The sequence below is a fragment of the Tachyglossus aculeatus genome, chromosome X4, assembly GCF_015852505.1.
Source record: "Tachyglossus aculeatus isolate mTacAcu1 chromosome X4, mTacAcu1.pri, whole genome shotgun sequence".
Classification (NCBI taxonomy): domain Eukaryota; kingdom Metazoa; phylum Chordata; class Mammalia; order Monotremata; family Tachyglossidae; genus Tachyglossus; species Tachyglossus aculeatus.
The window spans coordinates 16,872,897-16,898,352 of record NC_052098.1 but is presented as its reverse complement, the minus strand read 5'-3'; the positions used below and the strand labels follow the sequence as shown (position 1 = coordinate 16,898,352).

Genomic DNA, 25,456 nt, shown 5'->3' with positions numbered 1-25,456 from the left:
AGTCCATTATTCTTTTTATCTTCATTTGCCATCTATTCATTTGCTACATTTATTCACGCCAGCAATCTGAGCGAAATAGAAAGTCGACTTCCGAAAGCAAAGCTGATAACTCTGTGCAAAAATGAGTCTATCCTGAAATGGATGTGTAACTGTGACCATGTGATGTACCAGGCTTTGGTGGAGATTCTCATTCCTGACGTCCTTAGACCTATTCCTAGTAAGTTAAATGTAGACAAGTAAGGTGTTTTTTTGTGTTCTTGTGCATACATCCCCGAGAAGTTTGGGAAATGACTTTGAAGGAGTCCATACTACCGTGTGATTCTTACTTAGTTTTGCTAAACAGAAAGAATGTAATACAACCTAGAGCCAAGTCGTATTTTTAAAAAAACGTGACCCATTTTACAAGTCTTTGAAGGTCTTTCTTAGGAGCCAACCACAGGCATATCGGCCCCCATAACTCACTGCAAGATTACTCGTTGACCCGCCATGCATTATCAAATTGTTTTACTTGGGATTACCATTCCCATGTTCAAGCTGAAATTCTCGAAAGGCGTAATTACTAGACCAATCTCTTTTATGGTTGCTTTGGTTTCCAGTGGAGTGGAATTTCTCTATAAAGCATTTACTTTGTCAAGTGCCTCATGTTAAGAACTATAAATGTAGTTTCCATTAACAGTAATGGTTAACAGGATTCTGAGAGAAAAATCTATGTAAATACCTAGGCATTGTATTCTCACCATGAACCAAACAATAGAGTTACTGGAGATAAGTTAGATTATTTTAAATTGCGATGGTGCCTCGAACTGGCTTGTGGCAAACAAGCTATTTTCTACAGATGTCAATATAAATGCTACTGAGGATTCTAGTTGTTAGAAGCAGCTGAGAATAATTTTACATCTACAGCTTTACGAGCACATGCTACTGACCTTCACTCCTTAATGAAATGAAATAGAGTTTCCCCCTTTAAGCACTTGAATGGGAGTAAAAGAAATGTTGGCTGGAGAAATGAGAGAGAGCAGATTTTCTACGAAATGCTCATTGTTCTCCTTAAATTTTTCAGGAAAATAAATAGCGATCTGGAGGGGAACAGAAGGTGAATGTAAAGTAACATTATGTGCATACTTTTTAAAATTTGGAGCTTAATTTTAAATACTGGAAAGGAGATAATCACCTTTCACATCCCACCACGCTAAGGCCGTGTTGCTACATTTGTTAGAAATATATGCACACTTAAACATAAATCCATAACTCTCCACGGATTTAGGGGAAATACTATAATTGGCTTTTCCTGGGCCATTACTTTAATAAACCTATGGAAATAAGAAAACCTTCCTTCATTCTTATTCTAGTTCAAGCCAGTGTTCAAAACAGCTGCGTGAAGGTTTATCAACTTAGTACTCAGTGTGAGTGTCAGAGGAAGAATTACCAGTTTTCATCGCATCAACACAAAGTTTCCAGATTTATTTTTAGGGATGCTGTCATGGAAAATGTTCCTGTGCCTATCTGTTTACTGCTTTATGTTTCAGAATCTCATTTTCCTTGCCTTTCTTGTGCTCCCTGGGCACTAAGTGAAGTCTCCAGAGATAGTTAAGGGACTTTTTATAAGTTAGCTCATTAGCCTATGACATCTTACTGCCTACTCTCGATTTCACTCACAAGACAGATGGAGAAATGTCCGAGAAGTGTTTTCTGAGCCAGTACGCTTAACTTAGTAGACCAAAATCTTTGATCTTTATTAGCGGTACATGATGCTTGAGTTAATAGAGCTCCAGCTACTGCTTTCTTGAACCTGCTCGCTTCACATAATACGTTCAAAGCAACTCAGACACTGTCTTCATTTCACATTGGCTGTGAAACCAAAAAACTAGCTTTCTTCGGCAATCGTCAGGCAGATCGGCCTCGTAAAATTATACGCTTAAGTCTGATGATCACGAGATGCATTAACCAACGCGGCTTCCAAAGAAATTGGAAAGCAGCATTCTCACCCTTAAATTAATCTTTAAGGTGTAAAAGCTTAAAATATTTTTATTAGCTACCTATGGAATAGATGCATTTTAATATGAACGTAGGAAGTTAAGGCAAGAAGAATTGGCAATAGACTCTGAATCCCAAATAATCCGTTCAGGACCCTTTAAACGTTACCAAAGTCAATCCTCCCGGTTTCTGTCTTTCAGACATTTTTACAGAGGGGCCAGACTTTCTATTGGCAAAGACTTTCCTTTCCTCGAAACTAGCGCATCACTCTGCTCTTTTTTCCTTCTCAACATAAATTCCTTTTTTCGGGCTTCCATTTTTAGTTCAAATACGTAGTTCTACCTGGAACTAATTTGAAATCTGTTTAGAGCTATCTCTTTTAAAATTTCCTAATCTGGTGGGTAGTTATTCAGGTGAAACAAGACCTGAAGTGAATCTTACTCTAGCTCTTGAACCGAAGCTTACTTGTAGCTCAAGTAATGCGGCCAGTTTTTTTGTTACTATTTTTCATTTTCATCCATGACTGCACTCCATGGTCCCAGTGCATCGTATAGGAGGAAAACTTACTTCATTAGCTTTTCTGCTTGACTAAAAGCAGGAAACTCTGGAAATTTCTAAAAGAAGTTGCTTAGCACGAGATTTCCAGCCCCATTTTTTGGATTGAAGATCCGATAGTTTACACGTATCCAGATTTCGAGGGTGCTTACCTCAATCAAAATCGAGTTTCAAGTTCATCCATCATTTGTTCCATTAACCGTGACTACAAAAGAAGACAACTCATTATGCAGACAAGCAGAATGTCTTTATTTTTTCAACAGCTGAAACTCAGCTGAGTAATTTTGCCCTCGCAGAAGCCGTTGCGAGTTAAGGCAGCATGTCAGACTAGTTTGAACGTGACCCGGGATTTTATCCCAGTTCTGCCACTAATTGACCCTCTGGCCTTGGGTAAATTATGTAACTTTTCTGTGTCTTTTCTGTACAAGAGACGATATCCAATTTTCAGGGTATTGGCTAGATTAGTTATTTTTATGTGTTTCAGAGATTTATTAGATTTGACAACCTGTTGTCTTCATAACAGCCCTGAGTGCAGATAAATAAGCGTAATAAATGAAGCTGTAAAAGGCAGAGGCAGTAGCATTTGATTTCTCTAAAGAGGGCATGTTCAACTAATAACACTGCAAACCCTGATAGCCACTTAGTAAGCATTTATTCTGTCACTGTTTTATACTGAATTATCTTCTGCTTCCTGCTGAATAAATGGCAGGTAAATGCCAGAATTCCTGCACCAGGCAAGCCGGGTCCCGGAATCGGACACGCTCCAGCTTTGCGTCCTGGCCCCATCTCCCAAACGTTTTAAGAACTAGTCCCCGATCCCCTTCCCCAAAAGAGGGTATTTCTCCTTACCACCTGACTTTCGTAAGACACGAGCGGTGGACCAAGCGCATATCCCTATTGAGATTTACGGGGGTATGACGACGAAAGTAACTTCAAGAGAATACTGATCTGGTCTGCCCTTGTCGGTCACACTAAGGAAGAAGTGTATTAAAAATGACCGTAATTTAAAAACTGGAAAGTCCAGATAAGGAGTTTCCAGAAATTTCCTTTTATTCTTTGGATGCCAACAGTTGGGAAGAATGTCGTGTCCCAAATTGAAAAGTCTGGAATCATATATATTCACAACTGGTATATGTTGCTTCAACTAAAGATGCTTAAATGATTAGGTTTTCTAGAGTTGTAAGAGAATACTGAGAATGAAATTACTAAAACCTGGAAATACCAAAAACCACCAAATGTGTATGTAGTCTCATCAACTCCAACAGTGTTTATTAAGCACCTGCTGTGTTTGCACTGCACGTAGTATTTAGAAATAGAGCAGAATCAACATCACTGTAAAATCTTGTTAATGTAGAGTAGAAAAGAATCAAAGGTATTGCAGAATTCTGTTTGTCTACTTTATTCCTAAAATGAAAATGAAAATCCTTTGGCTACTTTTTCATCCGGCTTTTATTCTTTATCGCTTAGGTGCCTTGACCCAAGCCATTCGCAATTTTGCAAAAAGCCTTGAAGGTTGGCTGTCCAATGCCATGAACAATATTCCACAAAGGATGATACAAACCAAGGTAGATTAAGTGGTTTCTGTGCCCTTCCGTTTGTGTTTTGAAAATTATTTTTCAAAAAAAACGTATCTTTAAGTTTGGTACATCAGACGCTGCCGTGGAAAATGCTGGTATTGTGACAAGTGAGATTTTTCATAATGATCTTTAATGATTCTCTTTTTCATTTCTCAATCTTTGAATTAGCTTTAAACTCAATTAAGCTTCAAATACCCAATTCTAAGTGGAATTTTCTTTTCAAGGAGAATAACTAAAGGGCCTTGAAAACTATTAGTGAACACATCTCAGAAGTAGAAATGCACCGAAAAGGAGGCCTGGGTTCTTGGTACAGTCAGTTTAGTCTCATTTGGAGCACAGTGTGGTATCCTGACCTTCCTGAAGATCTCGTTAGTGCTTGACGCTATGCCAGGCTGGTCAGGGCGATTTTTTAAAAAAACAAAACCGAACAAAAAATCCACGGGGAGAGCCGTTGCATGCCTCGGGGTCAGCTCGGCAGCTTCCAGTTTCTCCCCCAGCTGGGGTTGCCACTAGAAGGGTTACCCGCTCGCTTTGCTAGTGGTGTCCTCTGTTGATTGTTCACGAATGTTATACAGCAGGGTCAGGCAAGCGTGGCCCTGGAGCCATATTTACCGCTTCCCGTGACCCAGTCTGGCTTGGTGAGCCCCAAGGAGGGGGAGTTGGGATGCTGCCTGGAGTTGGGGCATGGCCTGATCCCAGAGAGCCGCTCCTGTTCTCTCCGGCTACTCCGAGGAGCACCTGCTCTCCCTGCCTCTGCCTTCAAACTCCTGGCTACGTGTTCCTAGGCAAAGCCACCCCCTCTCGCCCTCCCTGCCTCCTCGGGTTGGCAAACGGTGTCGGAGCCCCGCCGCACCTGGGAAAACACCCGCCGCTCATTGGCAGCCGTGGAGCCCCGCTCCCCTCTCTCCCCCACCTCCCTTAACTTCCCTCCGCTTTGCTTCCTGCCCCTGTAATGGAGATGACGCCGGTATTTGTTAAGCGCTTATTATGTGCCAAGCACTGTTCTAGGCACCGGGGGAGATGCAAGGTAATCAGGTTGTCCCACGTGGGGCTCACAGGCTTAATCCCCATTTTCCAGATGAGGGAACTGAGGCCCAGAGAAGTTAAGCGACTTGCCCGAAGTCACACAGCTGACAAGTGGCGGAGGCGGGATGAGAACCCACGACCTCTAAACCCGGGCTCTTTCCACTAAGCCGCGCTGCTCCTCCCGTAAGCGCAGCTAGCTGCGTCAACAGCTGTTGCCACTGAAGCTGCTGGGGCTTCGGCGGGCGGTGTGACAAAATCAGATCACACTGCGCCCAGGGCAGCATAATGACATCATTACGTCTTGGCTCCTCTGCACAGAAAGGTTGCCGACCCCTGCTGAATCGTAATCATTAACGACCCCAGTCTGAATCAGCCAGCCCAGTTAGTGGCCTGCAGTCCGAGGGAGCCCACAGGCCTCTGCCTATGGGATCAAGAGGCAAGATCCATACCGCAACGACCGCTCGGAATTTCACCCAATTTCCGGCCTGAAATTGCCGTTTAGGATGTCACCAATATTTGTTTAAACCCCAGGCCGGAACTGAGACCTAGCCACCATTCTGCTTCTCTCCAGTTAAGCCCAGCTCTCCCGTCCTAACACCCAGCCCCAGCCCTGGCTCTGCAACCTTGAAAGTCAGCGGGGGCTCGGGCGACCCCACACCATCTCCTGAAACTCAGGCCTGTGCATTAGAGAAGCAGCGTGGCCTTGAGGATGGAGCACGGGTCCAGGAATCAGAAAGTCCTGGGTTCTAATCCAGGCTCTGCCACTTCTCTGTTGTGTGCCCTTGGGCAAGCCACTTCAATTCTCTGGGCCTCAGTGACCTCATCTGTCAAATGGGGATTAAGACTGGGAGCCCCACGTGAGGCGGGGACTGTGTCCAACCCAATTTCCTTGTATTCACCCCAGCGCTTTGCATTCATTCATTCATTCATTCATTCAATCGTATTTATTGAGCGCTTACTGTGAGCAGAGTACTGTACTAAGCGCTTGGGAAGTACAATTGAGCAACAGAGACAATCCCTGCCCACAACGGTCTCACAGTCTAGAAGCGGGGAGACAGGCATCAAAACAAGTAAACAGGCATCAGTAGCATCATTATAAATAAAAAGTATTATAGATCTATACACATCATTAATAAAAATAAATAGAATTCTCATTATAAAAATGTACATTCAGTCAGTCAGTCATATTTATTGAGCGCTTACTGTGTTCAGAGCACTGTACTAAGCGCTTGGGAAGTACAAGTTGGCAACATATAAAGACGGTCCCTACCCAACAACGGGCTCACAGTCTAGAAGGGGGAGACAGACAACAAAACAAAACATGTAGACATGTGAGAGTCGTCAGAACAAATAGAATTAAAGCCACATGCACATCATTAACGAAATAAATAGACTAGTAAATATGTACGAGTAAAATAAATAGAGCAATAAATCTGTACAAATATATATATATAAGTGCTGTGGAGAGGGGAAGGAAGTAGGGCGGGGGGGATAGGGAGGAGGAGATATACACAAATACACATACATACAGATATATGGTATATATCAAGTGCTTAGTACCGTAAGCGTTTAGTCCAGTGCTCTGCACACAGTAAGCGCGCAATAAATACGACTGAATGAATGAATGAATATAGTACAGTGCTCTGCACATAGTAAGCGCTTAAGAAACACCGTTATTATTATTATTGTTATCCTGAACTGTGGAAATCCTGCACCCAGTCTCTAAATGACACCCAATCACTTAGGCCCTGTGTACAGACATTTATGACAACTGAATCAGTCAGGCAGTCAGTCAGTCGTATTTATCGATCATTTACCAGGTGCAGAGCACTGTACTCAGCGCTCGGGAGAGTACAGTATAAGAATATAAACAGACGCATTCCCTGCCCACAACAATCCCTATTTTGTAGTTGTTCAATATTAACTGGAATTTTTTTAAATTCATCTAATCCTTGTAGAAGACGCCTTCCCCAAGGAGTAAACATTGTCATTTACCACAAATTTGCAGGGAGGACTATAGCATTTTAAGGAGATCCGTTAAAAGAAGAAGAAATCTCTACTTGAGTTGCTTGCCTGTGGTAATCTTATTGCCTTTTGTTCCTTGGAGAAGGCACAAACCACTAAATGTTTTGTTCCTAAGTTTACCCACGCCGCTATAAAATAATGAACAGTAAAACAGTGAGCCGTTATGACAATTAGTAGAACAGTTTTACAAAATCGTGTCTACTGTATCCATGCGAGAAATATAAAAAGGCAGTCCTCCCGGAACGAGCGTTTTCACACTGTTAGGGAATTTCTCGCAACTATGTAGACCTGACTGGACAGAACATAATACAGTGTTGGAAAACCCGGTGGGGCACATGCCTGTCGTATGTGAGCACGTGTGCTCACGTGAGTTTTCCTTATCGCAAGATTCTTTGAGGCTGTAACCCCTATATTATAGGAAAGCCAACCTTACAAAACTGCTGCCAGGCTGCACAGATTTTTTTCTTTTGAATTCCCGACATCTTCCACCTGAGGGCTTCCCAAATGACAATAAAACAAAGGAAATCAACATGCTCTTCTGTTCACCTAGCTTAAACTATTACCCGACCTGTACAAATGTCCGAGTGATGGCAACTGGGGTTTAATTGATACCCAGACATCAAATAATGTGCTTGCTTGACTCTAAATTTTAGGTTCTTTTAAAAGGAAATTATTGAGAAAGTAATGCTTAATGTAGAGTTAAATGCTGTGCTTTGCATGGGAGAGCACTCACAAATTGAAGTGTGCAAAAATTGGCACGGACAAACAGAAGTGAAAATCGCAACAATGCTTGTTAAAAAGAACGTGGACTTTTTTGCAGGTTGCCGCTGTAAGTGCCTTTGCCCAGACTCTGCGAAGATACACATCGCTTAATCACCTGGCTCAGGCAGCTCGTGCCGTACTTCAAAACACTTCTCAAATCAACCAGATGCTCAATGACCTCAACCGCGTCGATTTTGCCAATGTACAGGTATGCTGCCACTTAAAAAAAAAAAAATCTATCTTTTGGAAGGGATTTGCCCCCGGCCTTCCTCTTTGTCCCTACCACAGGGTTCACCTTCTTGATTCCTAAAAAAGCAGCATCAGCATTCCCAACTCTTCCGTTGTGGAGAAGGTACAGTTTTTCCCACGCTCACTGTCTTGACAACCGCAGCGGTGGCACGGGCAGTTCATCAGAGGTCCTTATAAATGAACCATTTTGAAAATATCTGGCTGCTTCAACAGTGATTCTTTTGGCCACAGTGATCGGAACATTTCAGATAGTTCAGACTTGTTCTTCAGAAAGCGAACATTCGATACTGACTTTTTTTTGCAGAACTAGAACTCTACCACTTTATATGACTTTCCCTGCAGGGTGACTGCAGAATTCTCTGAGTGCATATCAGTGCGAGAGTAATAAAAAGAAATGTTTTGGATTCAGTGCTGTAGTATAGGCCACCTGTTCAAAAATCGTTTTCTTTCATCCTTTTGTCAAAGATCATTTGCTAAATCTGAGTTCAAATTTGTGTTGAGAAATGATGAAGGAGAAACAAGCACTTATTTCTCATCTCTGATGTTAGACCAATACTCATTTTGTTTTCACTGAAGATTCAGGAGGGGAAAAAACAAAGAAACAAAAACCCTAGGGTTTTTTTTTCTTGGTCCCTATTTATCTGATCCAAAGAAATGGTGCTGTAGAAGAAATCAAATGGTAGTAGTAGTAATAGTAGCAGCAGCAACATGGGAAGTACAGAATAGGGGAGGAGACATTATATAGCCTTAATGAGACCATGATTCTAATAATGCAATTTAGCAGTAGTCAGGGGAAACCAAACATTGGGAGGCAAGACAGATTCCCAGACGACAGGCATTGTACGCGGTACAATGTGTGTACAATGTAAAATAAATTGTTGGATGCACAAAGGTCTTTTCAACCACACTTCAGGGTCAGTGGCCTCTTATTTGAATTCTGATGATCGCTGTACACCCACACATATGTATTTCCCAGATCTAAATTAGTCGAAAGGTCCTTCTGGAAAATATTAGTTTAATAGTACTGATTATTTCAAGACCCCTCTCCCCACTGTCTTGTAAGCTTCTTGAGAGGATTGCTTCCTCTCTCTGAAATGTATTTTAACGTCTGTCTCCCCCACTAGATTGTAAGCTCCTTGAGGGCAGAGAGTGTCTCCACCTACTCTACCTACTCTATTGTATTCTCCCAAGTGTTCTGTGTAGTGCTCTGCCATTTTTTGATGACTGTTAAACACAATTGGAGTGCAAGTGACACCTGCAGAATTCCCTTTATAATGTTTCTAGCTTGTCATTAAGCTATTGATAACTCTCGTTAAAATATGATCTCCCTGTCTTGCGCCCGTTTAATAATTGTATCACCTAAGCCATATTTTCCATGTTATCAACAAATATGTCATGCAGGGCAGAATCATTTTAACGTACATCGCCCGTGTGCTTCCTGTCGTCGTATCAGGACCTGCCATTTTTCCATAGGAAATTGTTCACTCATCTGACAGGATATTTCTTTGCAAAGCTACGTGTATTTTCGGCTGAGCATCGTAAGCGACAGGATTCATTACGCACCTGTGAAGTGCAGAACTGTGTGCTGAACCTCTAAGGAATATAGTATACAGAAGCATACCATCCATTCCAATCCAGGACAGTGTTTCCTAGGGAGGGTACTGAGACGCACTGACCTGAATTAGGAGATTGGTGGGCTCCCAAGTAATAAGAAATTGGAGTTCTCTTTCTGAAGTATGGCCAGTATTTGCTATTCTTTATATTCAGTTGCATGCATGAAATTTTTACAAAGGTTATTGCGGTGTGTTTTGTTATCGAGACATAGATGTGGGTGTGCGTTGAAAGAGGGGAAGGTGTCACCGTTCTAAACTCTGGAGAGTTAGGCTGTTTTTCCTTGAGCTGCCTAATTAAACAATATAGCAATACTGCATTTACAACATTTCTTAGTTATCTTGTTATGCTTCATTTAGTTGCACTTTGACCGATGTGGAGAAGTGGACGATTGAGAATACTTTTAAAATGGAACATCACCACTAGATTTGTCATAGAACATTTTGCTACCATTAGAATGTGATCTTAAAAATGACCTGTTTTTATTTCCACAAACAGATTGTTACATAACCCGAATCAAAGCAGTAATTACATAACCAGAACTTTAGAGTTGGTGAAGTTAGGGGGGCAGGTAACATGACGACACTTTTCCATTTCGTGAATTAATTTGCATCAAGCGTGCTGACTAGATAACCCTCGAGACTTAAATTCCCAGTCTGCCAAACTGATCTAGCACCTGCTTACGGTACCAAACCGATGCTTATCTTAGCGTACTACGCATTTTCTGATCAAATCCATTTTTTCGACTTACCCAAACGCTTCTTTAAGGGTAGGATGGAGTTTAAAGCTCTATCTGGAAGAAGTACATTGTGAAAACTCCTGAAATGATGATTAACGGAAATGAAGAAACACAAATATTGCAATTCACGGGTGTCTTTTTCTAATCAATTTTTATGCCACAGTATTTCATTTGGAATAACCGACATAGCTGTATCAACTCACCTTTATGTCCTATTTTTTTCACTTCCTTATTTGAGTGGAGAAATATCGAACCCCTGAAAATAATAAAGGTGTTATTGGTTTCCTTAGCAACTGACAAGTCATTGCTCATTCTCTTGATTCATTTAATTGTTGGAACTTTCATTATAATTTTCCATTCATGCATATAGCCTGTGTGCTGACATCAATTGAAGAGGTGCTGAGTTATGCTTATTTCTCCGGTGTGTGTACTGTAACAGGAGCAGGCTTCCTGGGTGTGCCAGTGTGATGATAACATGGTTCAGAGACTAGAAACAGATTTCAAGATGACTCTTCAACAACAGAGTACCCTGGAGCAGTGGGCTGCTTGGCTCGACAATGTAATGATGCAAGCCCTAAAACCCTATGAAGGAAGACCCAGCTTTCCTAAAGCTGCCCGGCAGTTCCTTCTGAAATGGTCTTTCTACAGGTATCTTTTGACAATTCTCCCGTGTAACCGTTCTCTACTCTTTGTATCTTCTGCACTACGGTTGTGGTGAATTTGTGATTGCACCAAGCCCCAAAGAGAAAGGAAACAAGAAAAGATGAGGCACATCCCTATATCTAGCAAAAAACTTTTAGCCTTGGGAGCCCGGTGATGAAGTGCATGCTTACTCAACCCAGAGACAGTCCGGCTGTGGAACTGGCTGAATATAATTGACAAGGGATATAGTCATCCACTAGGCTAATGGCACCTTTCTCCGATTGGAGGTGTTCTCTAATTCCTGAAGGAAACTCTCCTTCCCTTTAAGCCACAACCACTCTTGAAGAGCAGCTTTTCTCAAGTATGAACTGTCAGAATTGCATTCTAGCTAGAGAAGCTTCAACCAAGTGTCCTCTTTTTAACCTACCCTTGGAAGCAAGTCTCCCATTTAGTCTTTCCCTGAACCACTCGTCGCCGTCTTACTCATTTTGGATCAGTCGGGTTTGTTTTCTGGGTTCTTTTGTAATTGAAACCATTTAGCTTTCAAATGAAATTGTTCCTTTTTGGAGATTTAGAATAATACCAAGGTGAAAAAGGTTAGTATTATACAAGGAGAAACTAGCAACTGCTCTGTCCCGTAGTGGCGAAACACCTCAAATAAGTCAACATTATATACCACTTACATGCTGTGCTTGTATAAAGCTGATAGAGGTGATGTTAGTTTTGGAGCAGTTTGGGAACCACTTCCCATCGGGACCTCAAATACCCTAAAATGATTATGTGCTCAGGAGTTTTTGATTGATTAGGGATAATCCTAGTTCTCCCATTCACTTGATTCAGCTATTGCTAGAAAACTCAGTCAAACCCGCTGCTCTAGTTTTCAAGACTCTCTACAGGTGAGCTACAGAATTTTCCCTATTTTTCTTGTTTCTCCTGTCTCTTACTGTTAGCATTAAACTTTCCCCTAATCCTTTCTGTTTTTCACTTCAGTCTTTATCTGGTATGTTTATACATATATATATATATATATAGAGAGAGAGAGAGAGAGGCACTTTATACAGATGTATGATATACGCAGATATGTATACATACATGTGCACACAAATGATTGATATATGGATGTAGAAATTTATGATTTGTCTGCCCTTTGTCCTCTCCAAGCTTGGAATAATTGGTTTGAGATAATTAGACACTGTTGTTATTATTTTCATTTCAAAAAGATGTAAATAGCTGCAGATATTGATCACTGAAGGTCCAGTCAGTCCAGCCAAGAGCAAGAGAAGCAGCCTGGCTCAGTGGAAAGAGCCCGGGCTCGGGAGTCAGAAGTCGTGGGTTCTAATCCTGGCTCCGCCACTTAGCTGTGTGACTTTGAGCAAGTCACTTCACTTCTCTGGGCCTCAGTTACCTCAGCTGTAAAATTGGAATTAAGGTTGTGAGCCCCACGTGGGACAACCTGATTACCTTGTATCTACCCTAGCGCTTAGAACGGTGTTTGGCACATAGTAAGCGCTTAATAGATACCATCATTATCATCACATCTTTTGCTGGTAGACAGTCAATAGCATCGAAATTGGGAACCTTTAAACCTCATCTGTCTTTGAATGTAGTGAAAGAGTTAGAGAAAGCTGGCCACTTGCAATCACGGGTCTTCAGAGATGTAGAATTTCAATCTAGAATCTTTTTGAACACTTTGTGGGGTTTATGCTTCTTTCCAAATCTCTAGATTTGGCAATAAATTCCACGTTTGCTAGTCTCTTGCATTTTAGGTTATTTACAATCTTAATACGACATACAGACACTAAGCATTCTAAAGTCAAATACCTCATCTTTTGACATTTCAAGTGATATGGCTAGAAACACTGGTATTCCCATACATCTTTTTTATTTGATTACCAAATCAATATACCTGTACTCCACGTGCACAATGAGCTGCTATACCACCAAGGTTGCCATACCCTGACTTCAAATGGTTTATCCCATCTCGATGTAGGTGGGGGTGGGGGGCATTACAGGCAAGAAAATGCCAAGGTTTTTGGTGATCCTAGTGGGAGATTGCACTCAGAGCATCCTGGGCCCTAGAGCCCTGTCCTTATTCAGGAAGGCTCGGGAGGCCTTAGCCTTCATATCCGATGAGCAGAAGAGATATAGCCCAATCAAGTTTGGTCCAGGCTCGATTTGGCTCCCCAGCTACCCACGGGTCGCCTGTTTCGGACAAGGAACCGCAGTGGCACCGAACCAGAAAAATGCTCAGGGCCGTTAGAATTGGCTGGAGACTCGTTCCTGTGAAGGACTTGTAGCTTTGTCCTGTAGGCTGCCAGGAGCCAGTTTTATGGCACTTCCAATTTGGTGACGAAAGCTTGGAGAGCAGCAGCACAGCTGATTTCAGGCCAGTCTTACAGTGGCAGGGGCCAATACAGGTTGAACTAAGCATAGCCAAGAACCAGGGCAGGCTAGACAGGGTCCCAGATTTCTGGCCCAGGCAAGGGTCATTTGGTATTTTCCAAACTTTCACTGATGATAAAGCCGCAGTATTGCAAAGTGGCGTTCAAACCATCCAGATGGCGTAAATGTCAAACTCTTGATGAATGAAAAAACATTCAGGAAACTTCACGACAACAGTGAAGCATCCCTATTAGAGCAAGAAACCCCATCTGCCTCCACTAAAGCAACTAGCGAATGGGTGTCTCTACTCTATTTATCACTGTTTGCGAGGCAGCCTTCGGTTCGAAGATCCAGGAACTGCTTACTGCAAAGCAAACAGTGCATCATCCCTACCTTGAAGCCTGCAATCGTGGAACACAGACAGGTTAAGGAAAATCATCCAAGGCTACCCAGGCAGAAACCAAATTAAGGATTTTATTTTAAACCATTAGCCAGTCTAGGTTAGGCTGTTCTGAAAGGTTTGTCAGGATCCAAAGAGTCCCCCCAAAAATGGTGGGGTTGAGCACATCAGAATTTTCTGATTCTTTCTCCTTCAGCAAAGGGTTCTGGCAGGCTTGTGGATCACATTCCTTCTTTTTATGCGGCTGTGCATCCATTGTGGATTCTGGAGGCCGGTATCAGGACATGATTCCAAAACTTTGGGAAACTTTTATGAAGCAACGACCTCAGAACAAAATCCCGTGAATCCATCATATAAATTCTTACTGCTGGTGACTGTACTCTAAAAGCACACACATAAACAAGAAGTCGTGGAAAAGAGGACTAATCGTTTTTCAGAATCACAAAATGCTATGGTTCGACAATTAGAGAAACTTAGAGAAGCAGCACGGCCTAATGGATAGAGCACAGGCCTGGGGGTCAGAAGGACCTGAGTTCGAATCCAGGCTCTGCCCCTTACCTGCTGTGTGTCTTTGGACAAATCACTTGACTTCTCTGTGCCTCAGTTACCTCATCTGTAAAATGAACATTGAAAGTGTGAGTCCTCTGTGGGACAAGGGACTGTATCTGACCTGATTATCTAGTATGTACCCCAGTGCTCCGTAGAGTGCCTGGCACAAAAAAGAGACTGAGATAGCATACGAGCCTTCACCTAACAAACCATACGCACAGCCAAAGAGTTCCATCAGTGATTCAAGTTAAGGCTTATCCCTGAATTCTGCCGCCTAAACAGAAAATGAAACAAAGAATCAAATCCAAAAGTCTGGCATGGCTTTTGGGAGATGGGGAGAGAGTTTGACACCAGCACAGAATGAAGATTCAAACCAAGCGGAAGGTCTGTAAGAGCCTAGTCTTCTTCCTGACCGTAGCGCTTGGATTTACCTTACACTGAACCTCTGAATGCTAGTGTCTTTCTAGTTAAATCGCCTACATTCTGTACTTGGCCCTAAAAGTCCTGGAATAGAATCAGTCCTTCATCATCAAAGCAATGCCCATCTCATCACATCTTCTCCAGGCAGGATGATTGAGAAGACTGAACGTAGTAAGATCCCCAAAAAGTTAATGAGGAAACTGAAAACAGGGAGAGCAGAATCGATTTTTAAAAGACACAATGAAGCAAAACTTCCAACACTGTGGCATGGCATGGACATTTGGGATGCTTTGCCAAAAGATAGACTTGCCCGGTGTTCAGAAATTAGAAATGGTTCACCTCTCTTCCAAGTGAGGTTTTAAGAAGACCGCAACGCAGAGGGAGACAAAATAAGATCTCCAGTTACCGTGCAACGGGGCGACAACTTCCCCTGTTTAAGTGCACCTGCTGTAGCAGGAATTGCCAGTCTCACATTGTTCCTATCATCCACACTTGCACACACTGATCTCACCATCAGTAAATGCATTCATTCATTCAATCGTATTTATTGGGCGCTTACTGTGTGCAGAGCACTGTACTTGGAAAGTACAATTCGGCCACAGATAGAGACAATCCCTACCCCAACAGTGGACTCACAGTCTAGAAGGGGGAGACAGACAACAGAACAAAACAAGTAGAACAGAAGTCAATCCCATCAAAATAGCTCAATAGAATTATAGATATATACACATCATTAATACAATAAATAGAATAATAAATATGTACGAATATACACAGGTGCTGTGGGGCGGAGAAGGGGGTAGAGCAGAAGGAGGGAGTAGGGGCGATGGGGAGGGGAGGAGGAGCAGAGGAAAAGCGGGGACTCAGTCTAAGTCACCTTCGAACCAAAGGACAGCTATTCCAAATCCAACATTGTGTGCTAGAAAGATGAGATGCTTTTAATCATTAAAAAATAACAATTGCAATTCTAGTCAAAAAGAAGCTAAATACACAGTATCTTAGCAACATGAAAATGAATAGATTCAATATTGTAATGTATCTTATAAGTCAAAACCAGACAATAGGTTTCCAATTAAATTGTTAATTGGGTCATTTAAAAGCTGACATTTAGGGTAGTGGTATGACATGTAAAGAGGAGCACAGAACCCCGCACTAATGAAATATCGCAGATTGTTTTGCATTTTCATCTCTGAATATTTGATAAATCTAACAAATGCTGGACAGAAATTATGAAATATATATGAACTCCAACTTATGTATTTGAAAATGGCTGTGCTAGATCAAATATTTACTATCCCTCATTTTCTTAGATAATGATTTAATTTAAATATTTAAAATTGATAAAGACCATCTATAAAAAAATATTTGATATCTTCAAACCCTAGAAGAAAACAAAACAGCTGCCAGTATCTGGAACTGTTTGTGATATTAAACAATTTTCCCTCCAGCCATTTACATGATTATTGCTATCGACGGATGTAGGGTAAATACACAGTCCTGAAGCTTCCATTTGGGTTACTTTTTTTAAACGGAGAAACTGATTTTTACCTATTTGTGAGGTTTGATTCTGTAGAGATGATCCGTTCAGGGTGAGGCCATTCCCCGTTGTGATGAAGCCTGGATCTGCTTCACAAGCAGGTGCCCAAAAATCTTTTAACACAATGAACCTGATTCTTCTGGTGCCCAGGCTACTCCCTGGTTGAAAATTGAGGTACCTTTGGAATAGGCATTAGTTCTTTAAAGCATTCATGGTACCGTTTAACAAATTCCTGCTTCAGCAAGTTAGTAAAATCCAAACTCTCCTGGCTCCTCGCCCTGTGTCCTACCCAGTATGCCATTCTGTTTCTTTATTCTCTTTCTCTCCTGACCCGAAATCCACCAAGGTGGATGCAATTAGAAGAGATCATTCTTTACCGTGTTTGTTTTTTAACATCGAAAATATCGGCAGCAGTGCCAGGAAGGTACTTTTGTCACAACTCAGTTCGGAGTTTGGATATTGTAGACAGGAGTATTTTTTTTTTAAAGGTATTTGTTAAGCGGCAATGTGTGTCCAACCTGATTACCTTGTATCTACCCCCGCACTTAGAAGGGACTTGAACAAGGTCACGCAGCAAACATGTAACAGAGCTGGGATTAAAACGCGGGTCCTCTCGCGCCATGGCTCTTTCCACTAGACCACTTTGCTCCTTATTCTTGTAGACTTCGCTTTCAACTGTAATCATGATTAATTTAGCCGTGTATTCCGCATGGCTTTTTAGTTTGCAGGGGTGAGGAGCGCCTTGGTTTACTTTCACAATAGGGATGGTGATCATTATTTTGATTTTAGGAAGAGGGTGTTTGTTGCTCTATAATTAGTAGTCTGAAAACAGTGTAAATGTACGTACAAATCAGAATCACTTACCTTTTCTTATCAGAGAGCATTGTTTCGTTTTTAAGGATCTGTTGCAGCCTTCACTGGGCTTTAATTCGTATATGTGACCGTGTATGGATTCTAAAACGTAGACACCACGTCTTTCAAATACGTTGTGATAACTAAACGGATCCTAAACCTTCTTCAGTTTTACACCTTAAAAGGAATTTGGCCCGATAGGGCTCCTTTATGAGCCAGACAGGTAGATTTCGATTCTGAATGGCTTAAGTTAATGAAAATCCTTTTCTTTTCTTTTGCAACAGTTCAATGGTTATTCGAGACTTAACCTTACGCAGTGCTGCTAGCTTTGGTTCATTCCATCTGATCCGTCTGCTCTACGACGAATACATGTTTTACCTGGTAGAGCATCGTGTTGCTCAGGCAACTGGAGAGACACCTATAGCGGTTATGGGAGAGGTAAGAGAGAATGATTTGATCATTGTAAAAGTAACATCGAATTCTACTTCACATAGAATATCTGTAACTATTGATTAAAGGTGTGAAATAAGAAGGGTTGACGGTCTCCGTGAGATAACTGTTGAAGACTGGGACGTTAAGATGACATAAATAAGACATTCGCTTGTCTGTTCTAATTTGTTTTTCAATGCACAAGAACCAAAAGCTTATTCTTTTTGCCAAAGATTTGACAGAAGAAATATTCGTCCCATCAAAACATCTACAAGATAAGAAAAATCCCTTCCCTTCAGCACGTGCCTAATAACTTGCAAGTATGTAGTTGAAATAACGGAGGTCACCGTCAGTAGCATTTCTTAAGCGCCTACTGTGTGCAGAGATTCATGACACAAGTCTGAACTCACTAGGGGGGTCACGGCACCCAGAACAAGAGTCATCTGTCACCAATCGTTCGGAAAATAAATGAAATTTAGGCCCATCACTTTTTCTGTCAGCGCAAGCTGGAGGCCAGTGCTACCCTGGAACCCCTAGTTGAGACTTGGTCTCCGCTCTCGGCCCCCTGAGCTCTGACCAACCTGAAGACGAGTTCAAATCCCTATCTGACCTCCTCTTTCTGCTTGCTAAAGTCTAATAATTCGAATAATTCTGGCCCTTGTTAAGCGCTTGCTATGTGCTAAGCACTGTTCTAGACACTGGGGTAGATACAAGTTAATCAGGTTGGGCACAGTCCCTGTCCCACATAAGGCCCTCACTCTTATCCCAATTTTAGAGATGAGGTAACTGAGGCACAGAGAAGTGAAGTGACGTGCCCAAAGTCACACAGCAGACACGTGGCGGAGCCGGGATCAGAACCCAGATCCTTCTGACTCCTGCCACTAAGCCACACTGCTGAGTCCTTCACAAAGTAGAGTAGGTAAATTTAGTGGCTTTTATGTTTGGGGTTTTATTGTTGTATTTTTTTGTGGTCAACTGTTCTGAGTTGGGAAAGACAAAGACAGGTGAGTGGGCATATTTTCTTTTTTTGAAGAAAGGTCAGCTTTCTTTATCTTAGATCAAGATCAGCATGAGGGACACTCAGAGTCTCATCACCACTTCAGGCAGAATGGGAAAATCCCCTTTCACTGACCATTCATTCATTCATTCATTCATTCAATCGTATTTATTGAGCGCTTACTGTGTGCAGAGCACTGTACTAAGCGCTTGGGAAGTACAAGTTGGCGACATATAGAGATGGTCCCTACCCAACAGTGGGCTCACACTCTAGAAGGGGGAGACAGAGAACAAAACATATTAACAAAATAAAATGAATAGAATAAATATGTACAAATAAAATAAATAAATAAATAGAGTAATAAATCCGTACAAACATATATACATATATACAGGTGCTGTGGGGAGGGGAAGGAGGTAAGGTGGGTGGGACGGAGAGGGGGAGGAGGGGGAGAGGAAGGAGGGGGCTCAGTGTGGGAAGGCCTCCTGGAGGAGGTGAGCTCTCAGTAGGGCCTTGAAGGGAGGCCATGGGACAGATAGACAGGATCAGAGGAGGCTGGGCACAAGCTATAGTCACTCAGGGGATTGTGAAGAGTTGGCTAGATACTGTGTGCGATGCACTGTGCTGGACACTTGGGGGACATACAGAAGAAGTAAAAGTTGTGATTTCTTCTGGGGAAAACTAGCAGCCATAAAAATATTTCACCGTTAGAAGAGTTATAAATGAGAAATGCAAGTTGATCCTTGGAGTCTTCAATATCCACGGTGATGTTCCAGATGATCCTTCTCAGCCACGTACTTCCTTTCGCTTTTCTATGAACTTCCTGCTCCACCTCACCCACTCACCAGTTTGGACGCATGCTGGATCTCATCATCGCTAGTCATTGTACCATTTTCAACTTTGCCAACTCTGAATTCCCACTCTCTGACTACAGCCTTCTCTCCCACGGAGCCCATCCCCACGAAACTGTTGTCTTCCTCTCCCTCTGCACCCGAGCCCAGCAAGCTCTAGATCCTCTCCGCTTATCCCCAGTCATCATGACTCCTTTGGACTCCCTACACAACCCCTCCTCTCTTGATGCACAAATTCACACTCTCCACTCTGCCCTCTCTGCCAAACTCATTCCCCTCTCCCCACCTCTCCCTTCTTTGAACTCCAACCACCAACCACCCCCAGCCCAGGGTTACCTCCAAAGTACACTTACACCTGCCATGGAGAACTGTTGCCAGAAATCCAGGCACCAGGCTGATTTGTATCATCTGAACTTCATCCTCACCTATTATAACTCCGTACTCCTTGATTCAGCAGCACTGTTTCTCTGCTGTCGCATTCTAGCCAAAATGTGAAGCGGAAGCACCCGTTTTAAAAGATGCCACCATATTAAATTTATGGGATGATAGATGAGTCATCCAGATGCAGACGTCCCAGAGTCGAGAGGAAATATGAGACTGTAGAGCCTGTGAAAAGTCAGAGCTGAAAATATACATTTGGAAGTTGCTTGCATAGGGTGGTAGGTGAAATCATATCAGCTCATGAACTACTTAAAAGTGGGAGTGTGAAATAAGAAGAGTAAAGACCCTAGAATTGAGTCTGGCGGGACATGCACAGCTCAAGGGTGAGGAGAGGAAAAATGAAGGGGCAGAGGATGCTGAAATGGTATTTATTGAGCCCCCGTACTAAGCACTTGGGAGAGTACAGTACAACAGAATTAGCAGACACGGTCCCTGCCCACAATGAGCTGACAGTCTGGAAAGGTGGGAGTGGTAGGTTGAGAACTAGGAGAGTGCTGGGTCAGAGAAATTAAGATCGGAAAGATTTTCTAGTTGCAAAGATGATCAACTGCATTCGAAGTGGCAGAAAGGTTGAGGAGAATTAGAACGGAGAAAAGGGCATTGGATTTTGCTAGAAGGATCGCATGAGGGTGAAAGAGGCAACGTAATGTCTAAATGACTAGACAGTCCTATTTGTACTGATTTATGAAATTTAAGGTTTTGATGCATTGGCCTGTTAGGCTGTAGTGCAAATGAATCAGTCCTTCGTCTGTTATTTAGCTCTTACTGTGTGCAGAGCACTGTACTAAGTACTTGGGAAAGTACACTACAATAGAATTGGTTGACAGGATCCCTGCCCACAAGGAGCTTCCAGTCTAGAGGAGCAGCGTGGAGAGCCCGAGCCTGGGGGTCAGTAGGTAATGGGTTCTAATCCCGGCTCCGCCGCTTGTCTGCTGTGTGACCTTGGGCAAGTCACTTCAGTTGTCCCTGCCCCACTTACCTCATCTGTGAAATGCGGATTGAGGTGGTGAGTCCTACGTGGGACAGGGACCGTGTCCCACTCGATTTGCTTGTATCCACCCCAGGGCTTAGTACAATGCATGGCACACAGTAAGTGATTAACAAATACCATAATTATTGTTATTATTAAAATGGGGATGAAGACTGTGAACCCTCTGCGAGACAGGGACTGTGTCCAACCTGATTAGCTGGTGTCCACCCCAGTGCCGGGAACATAGTAAGAGCTTAACAAATACCATAATCATTATCATTATTATTATTACGGGGGAGACATGCATTAAAGTTCATTATGCACAGGAGAAATAGTTCAGTTTAAGAATACATGCATAAATGCTGTGGGGTTGAGGGGAGTGTCAAAGTTCTTAAGGGGTATACAGCCAAGTGCGTAGGCAACGCAGAGGGGAGCGCAGGTAGGGGAAATGAGGGCTTAGTCAAGAAAGATTCCTTAGAGATGTGATTTTAAGAGAATTCTGAAGGTGGGAAGAGTGGTGAACTGTCAGATGTGAAGCGAGAGGGAGTTTCAGACCAGAAGGAGGCCTTGGGCAAGGAGTCGGGTGAGGTAGACGAGATCGAGGTGCACAGTGCGGTTTGGCACTAGAGCAGTGAAATGTAGGAGATCGGCGAGGTGAGATAGAAGGAAGAAAGCCGATTGAGTTCCTTAAAGCCGACGGTAAGGGGTTTGGGTTAGAAGCGGAGGTAGATAGTTAACCATTGGAGGTTTGTGAGGAGTGGCGACATATCGACTGAATGGTTTTTCAGAAAAATTATCTGGGCAGCAGAGTGAAGTATGTATTAGAAAGGGGAGAGAATGCAGGATAGGATATTAAGGAGGTCAGCGAGGAAGCCGATGCGAGAATCAAGGCGGGAAATCACGAGTGCTTGGTAGCCGTTTCGATGGAGAGGACCGGGCTGATCTGGGAGATGTGTAGAAGGTAGAACAAAGAGGATTTCGTGACAGATGGCATTTGCGGATTGAATGAGAGAGATGAGTCGAGTTGAATGCCAAGGCTACAGGCTTGTGAGGCAAAGAGGATGGTGGTGGTGTTTTCGAGTTGAATGCCAAGGTTACAGGCTTGTGAGGCAGAGAGGATGGTGGTGGTGTTTACAGTAATAGGGAAATCAGGGGGAGGGCAGGGTTTAGGTGGGAAAACGAGTTCTGTTCTGGATATGTTAAATTTGAAGTGTCTGCGGAACATCCAAGTAGAGGTGTTCCGAAGGCAGGAGGAAGTGCGAGTCTGCAGAAAAGGAGAGGCCAGCTCAATGGACTATTTACCCAAGGCTTATTTAGGCTTCATGTATTGTTGAGAGAAAGGGAAAGAAGGAGAGTTGCCTTTTTCCGTATTAACAAAAATTACTGGATTGCCTGTGATGAGCTGCATAAAATAGCAAACTTTAAAATATGTTAAGTACACTCTCACCATATATTTTCATTCTGCACCTTTTTCCATATGCGATTGTGTTTCAAAGATGCCAATGTTGACTGCATAGGATAAGCAAAAAGCGCTCTTGATTTTAAAATTGGGAGTACATTTCCCCCAAGGGCAAAACAAACAGGAAGCAACATGCCCAGTTTTCACCTGTTTTTAAGATAAGTATCTCAATATTTGGAACTTCTTAAACTGCCATGCTTTTGTTGCTCTTGACAATTGCTAACTGCTTTGACTGTTGATAGGATTACTAGATGACTTGAATTGGAATAGCCCAATTTATGAGCCCAGGGCTTTGAGCCATCCTGTACCAAATTAGTGCTTCTCCTCAATCAATATCAGTGATATTTATTGAGTGCTTACTGTGTGCAGAGTACTGTGCTTGAGAGAGTACAATATTCATTCATTCAATTGTATTTCTTGAGCGCTTACTGTGTGCAGAGCACTGTACTAAGCGCTTGGGAAGTAAAAGTTGGCAATATAACAGAGTTGGTGACATGCTGCCTGCCCACAATGAGTTTACAGTCTAGAGGGAGCTCACAGTGTAAAGGATTTCGGCCACCCTCCTAGTTTTGTAGCCACTCTTATCTTGCCTCCATGGATGTGTTTTGTTTTCTTCCCATCACCTCATGCCTTGGGCCTCTCCTTCTTTATCAGTATCCAAAATATTCCAGTCCCAGCCGTTCGCTGGTTGGATTGAGAAGCAGCGTGGCTCAGTGGAAAGAGCACGGGCGAGGACGTGGGTTCTAATCCCGGCTCCGCCACTTGTCTGCTGTGTGACCTTGGGCAAGCCACTTAACTGTTCTGTGCCTCTGTGACCCCAACTGTAAAATGGGGATTAAGACTGTGAGCCCCACGTGGGACAGCCTTACCTCCATCTTACCTTACCCCCATCTTACCTCCTTCCCTTCCCCACAGCACCTGTATATATGTATATATGTTTGTACATATTTTTTACTCTATTTATTTATTTATTTATTTATTTGTACATATCTATTCTATTTATTTTATTTTGTTAGTGTGTTTGGTTTTGTTCTCTGTCTCCCCCTTTTAGACTGTGAGCCCACTGTTGGGTAGTGACTGTCTCTATATGTTGCCAATTTGTACTTCCCAAGCGCTTAGTACAGTGCTCTGCACATAGTAAGCGCTCAATAAATACGATTGATGATGATGATGATGACAGCCTCATTACCTCGTATCTACCCCAGCACCTTGGCACATAGTAAGTGTTTAACAAATACCATAGTTATTCTTCTTCTTATCACGAGAACCAGTTGGTGATTAGTGCAAGACCAGATTGATTGAGCAAACCTAGTATTTTCTACACAGCTATTTTTTGGGTTTTTTCATCCTTTCTATCTCCCCTTTCTTCTTTAAAAAATGACTCCAGGCTCAACCTTTCCTGCTCTAAACCATTTTTTTCTTGGCAGAATAGCGGCTTCTGTCTTGACTGATGGATTGTTTGATTAGGTAATGTGCTTCTTCATTGAGAAGCTTGGCTCCTCCCCGCTCCCAGGCCACTCTCCCTTCTCCCAAGGAGATGGGACTCTCATCCAGTAGACCTCTTGATTACTTTCCAGAGACAGTGCCACCTAATCTGGGACCCCGCTCAAGAAGAGAAAAGGGAAAGAAGGGAAATGGGGGTGAATTTGTTTACTGTTTACTGCTGGAAAGGATTTCATTTTGATTTTGACTTAAATTTTGTATATGTGCCTAAAGGCATTCTGGCAGTGATGATATTTTAAGATAAAAAAGGTTGCATCTGTTTTCACACCTGTTAAGTAAAGAAATCAAGAGACAAGCTGTGGAGCTCTGTACGATGACATATATACCAGATGCTCGCTACCCTTCAAAAACTGAATTTTAAAAGTAGTTAATAGTGAGGAGCGCACAAACTGTTTATTTGTATATGTCTCTGGAAAAGAGCTTGATTAGCTTCAAATGAAGCAACCAATTGAATATGAAAAGGCTTAGTCCTCTCTAAGGAGATGTCATACATGAAAGGGTGAAGGTCTTCTTCAAATTAGATGTGAAATGAGTTTGGAGAACATTGATTAAAATGAATTCTTATATGCTCACCAAAAAAAAAAAAAAAAACCCTGAATGTATTCTACCTCTCACTTCTCAAAATTAAATGTGAAACAAAGCTTGGAAAAATACGTATCCTACAAAATCATGATTACCTTAGAAAAGATTTCTAGTCATTTATGTTCTTAAGAGTCTGCTAATCCATAAGGGTTTTGAACAGTTTTATGAGATTATTTCCAAGCCTTGTAAACGACGAAAAGTTTGAATTGAAAAACACACTTGCTACTTTATTAGGAAAATCTGTTGAATGCCATGTCAAGTGGCAATTTCCTATTATTTTTAGAAAGCGGGAAAAATTCCACGAGTAAAGATGTTATGTAACAAACAGATGACAGGGATATTTTCTGTCAAATGATATGACAACGACTAGTGGCTCTGCCCTTGAACTCTGTGATAAACCACGATCAGGGCAATGATAAAGCAACAGGGCATTCATTCATTCAATCGTATTTATTGAGTGCTTACTGTGTGCAGAGCACTGTACTAAGCGCTTGGGAAGTACAAGTTGGCGACATATAGAGACGGTCCCTACCCAACAGCGGACTCACAGTCTAGAAGGGGGAGACAGACAACAAAATGAAATAAATAGAATAGTACATATGTACAAGTAAAATAAATAGAGTTATAAATATGTACAAACATATATACAGGTGCTGTGGGGTGGGGAAGAAGGTAGGGTGGGGGCATGGGGAGGAGGAGGAGGGGGAGAGGAAGGGCAAGGATCTGTAGACACATACACACACAAAAGAGCAATAAATCATATTTATTGAGCTCTTACTGTGTGCCAAACACCGTACTAAGCACTTGGAAGAGCGCAGGGTAACAGAGTTGGTTGACACGTTCCCCGCCCATAACGAGCTAACAGTCTAGAGGGGGAGACAGACATTAATATGAATAAATAAAGCCTAGGTTGGTGGAATTAAC

At 42.4% G+C, this 25,456-nt stretch overlaps 1 protein-coding gene across 2 annotated transcripts in view; it reads left to right on the top strand.

Moving 5' to 3' along the window:
• The window catches only part of RFX3 (regulatory factor X3), a 261,490-nt gene that overhangs the window by 212,437 nt on the left and 23,597 nt on the right, over positions 1-25,456 (top strand). For both annotated transcript variants that reach the window (XM_038769597.1, XM_038769596.1), the window contains 5 exons: positions 63-217; positions 3,997-4,094; positions 7,978-8,127; positions 10,958-11,166; positions 17,585-17,738. In XM_038769597.1, the coding sequence (XP_038625525.1) occupies positions 63-217; positions 3,997-4,094; positions 7,978-8,127; positions 10,958-11,166; positions 17,585-17,738 (766 nt within the window). The remainder of the gene's footprint in view (positions 1-62; positions 218-3,996; positions 4,095-7,977; positions 8,128-10,957; positions 11,167-17,584; positions 17,739-25,456) is intronic.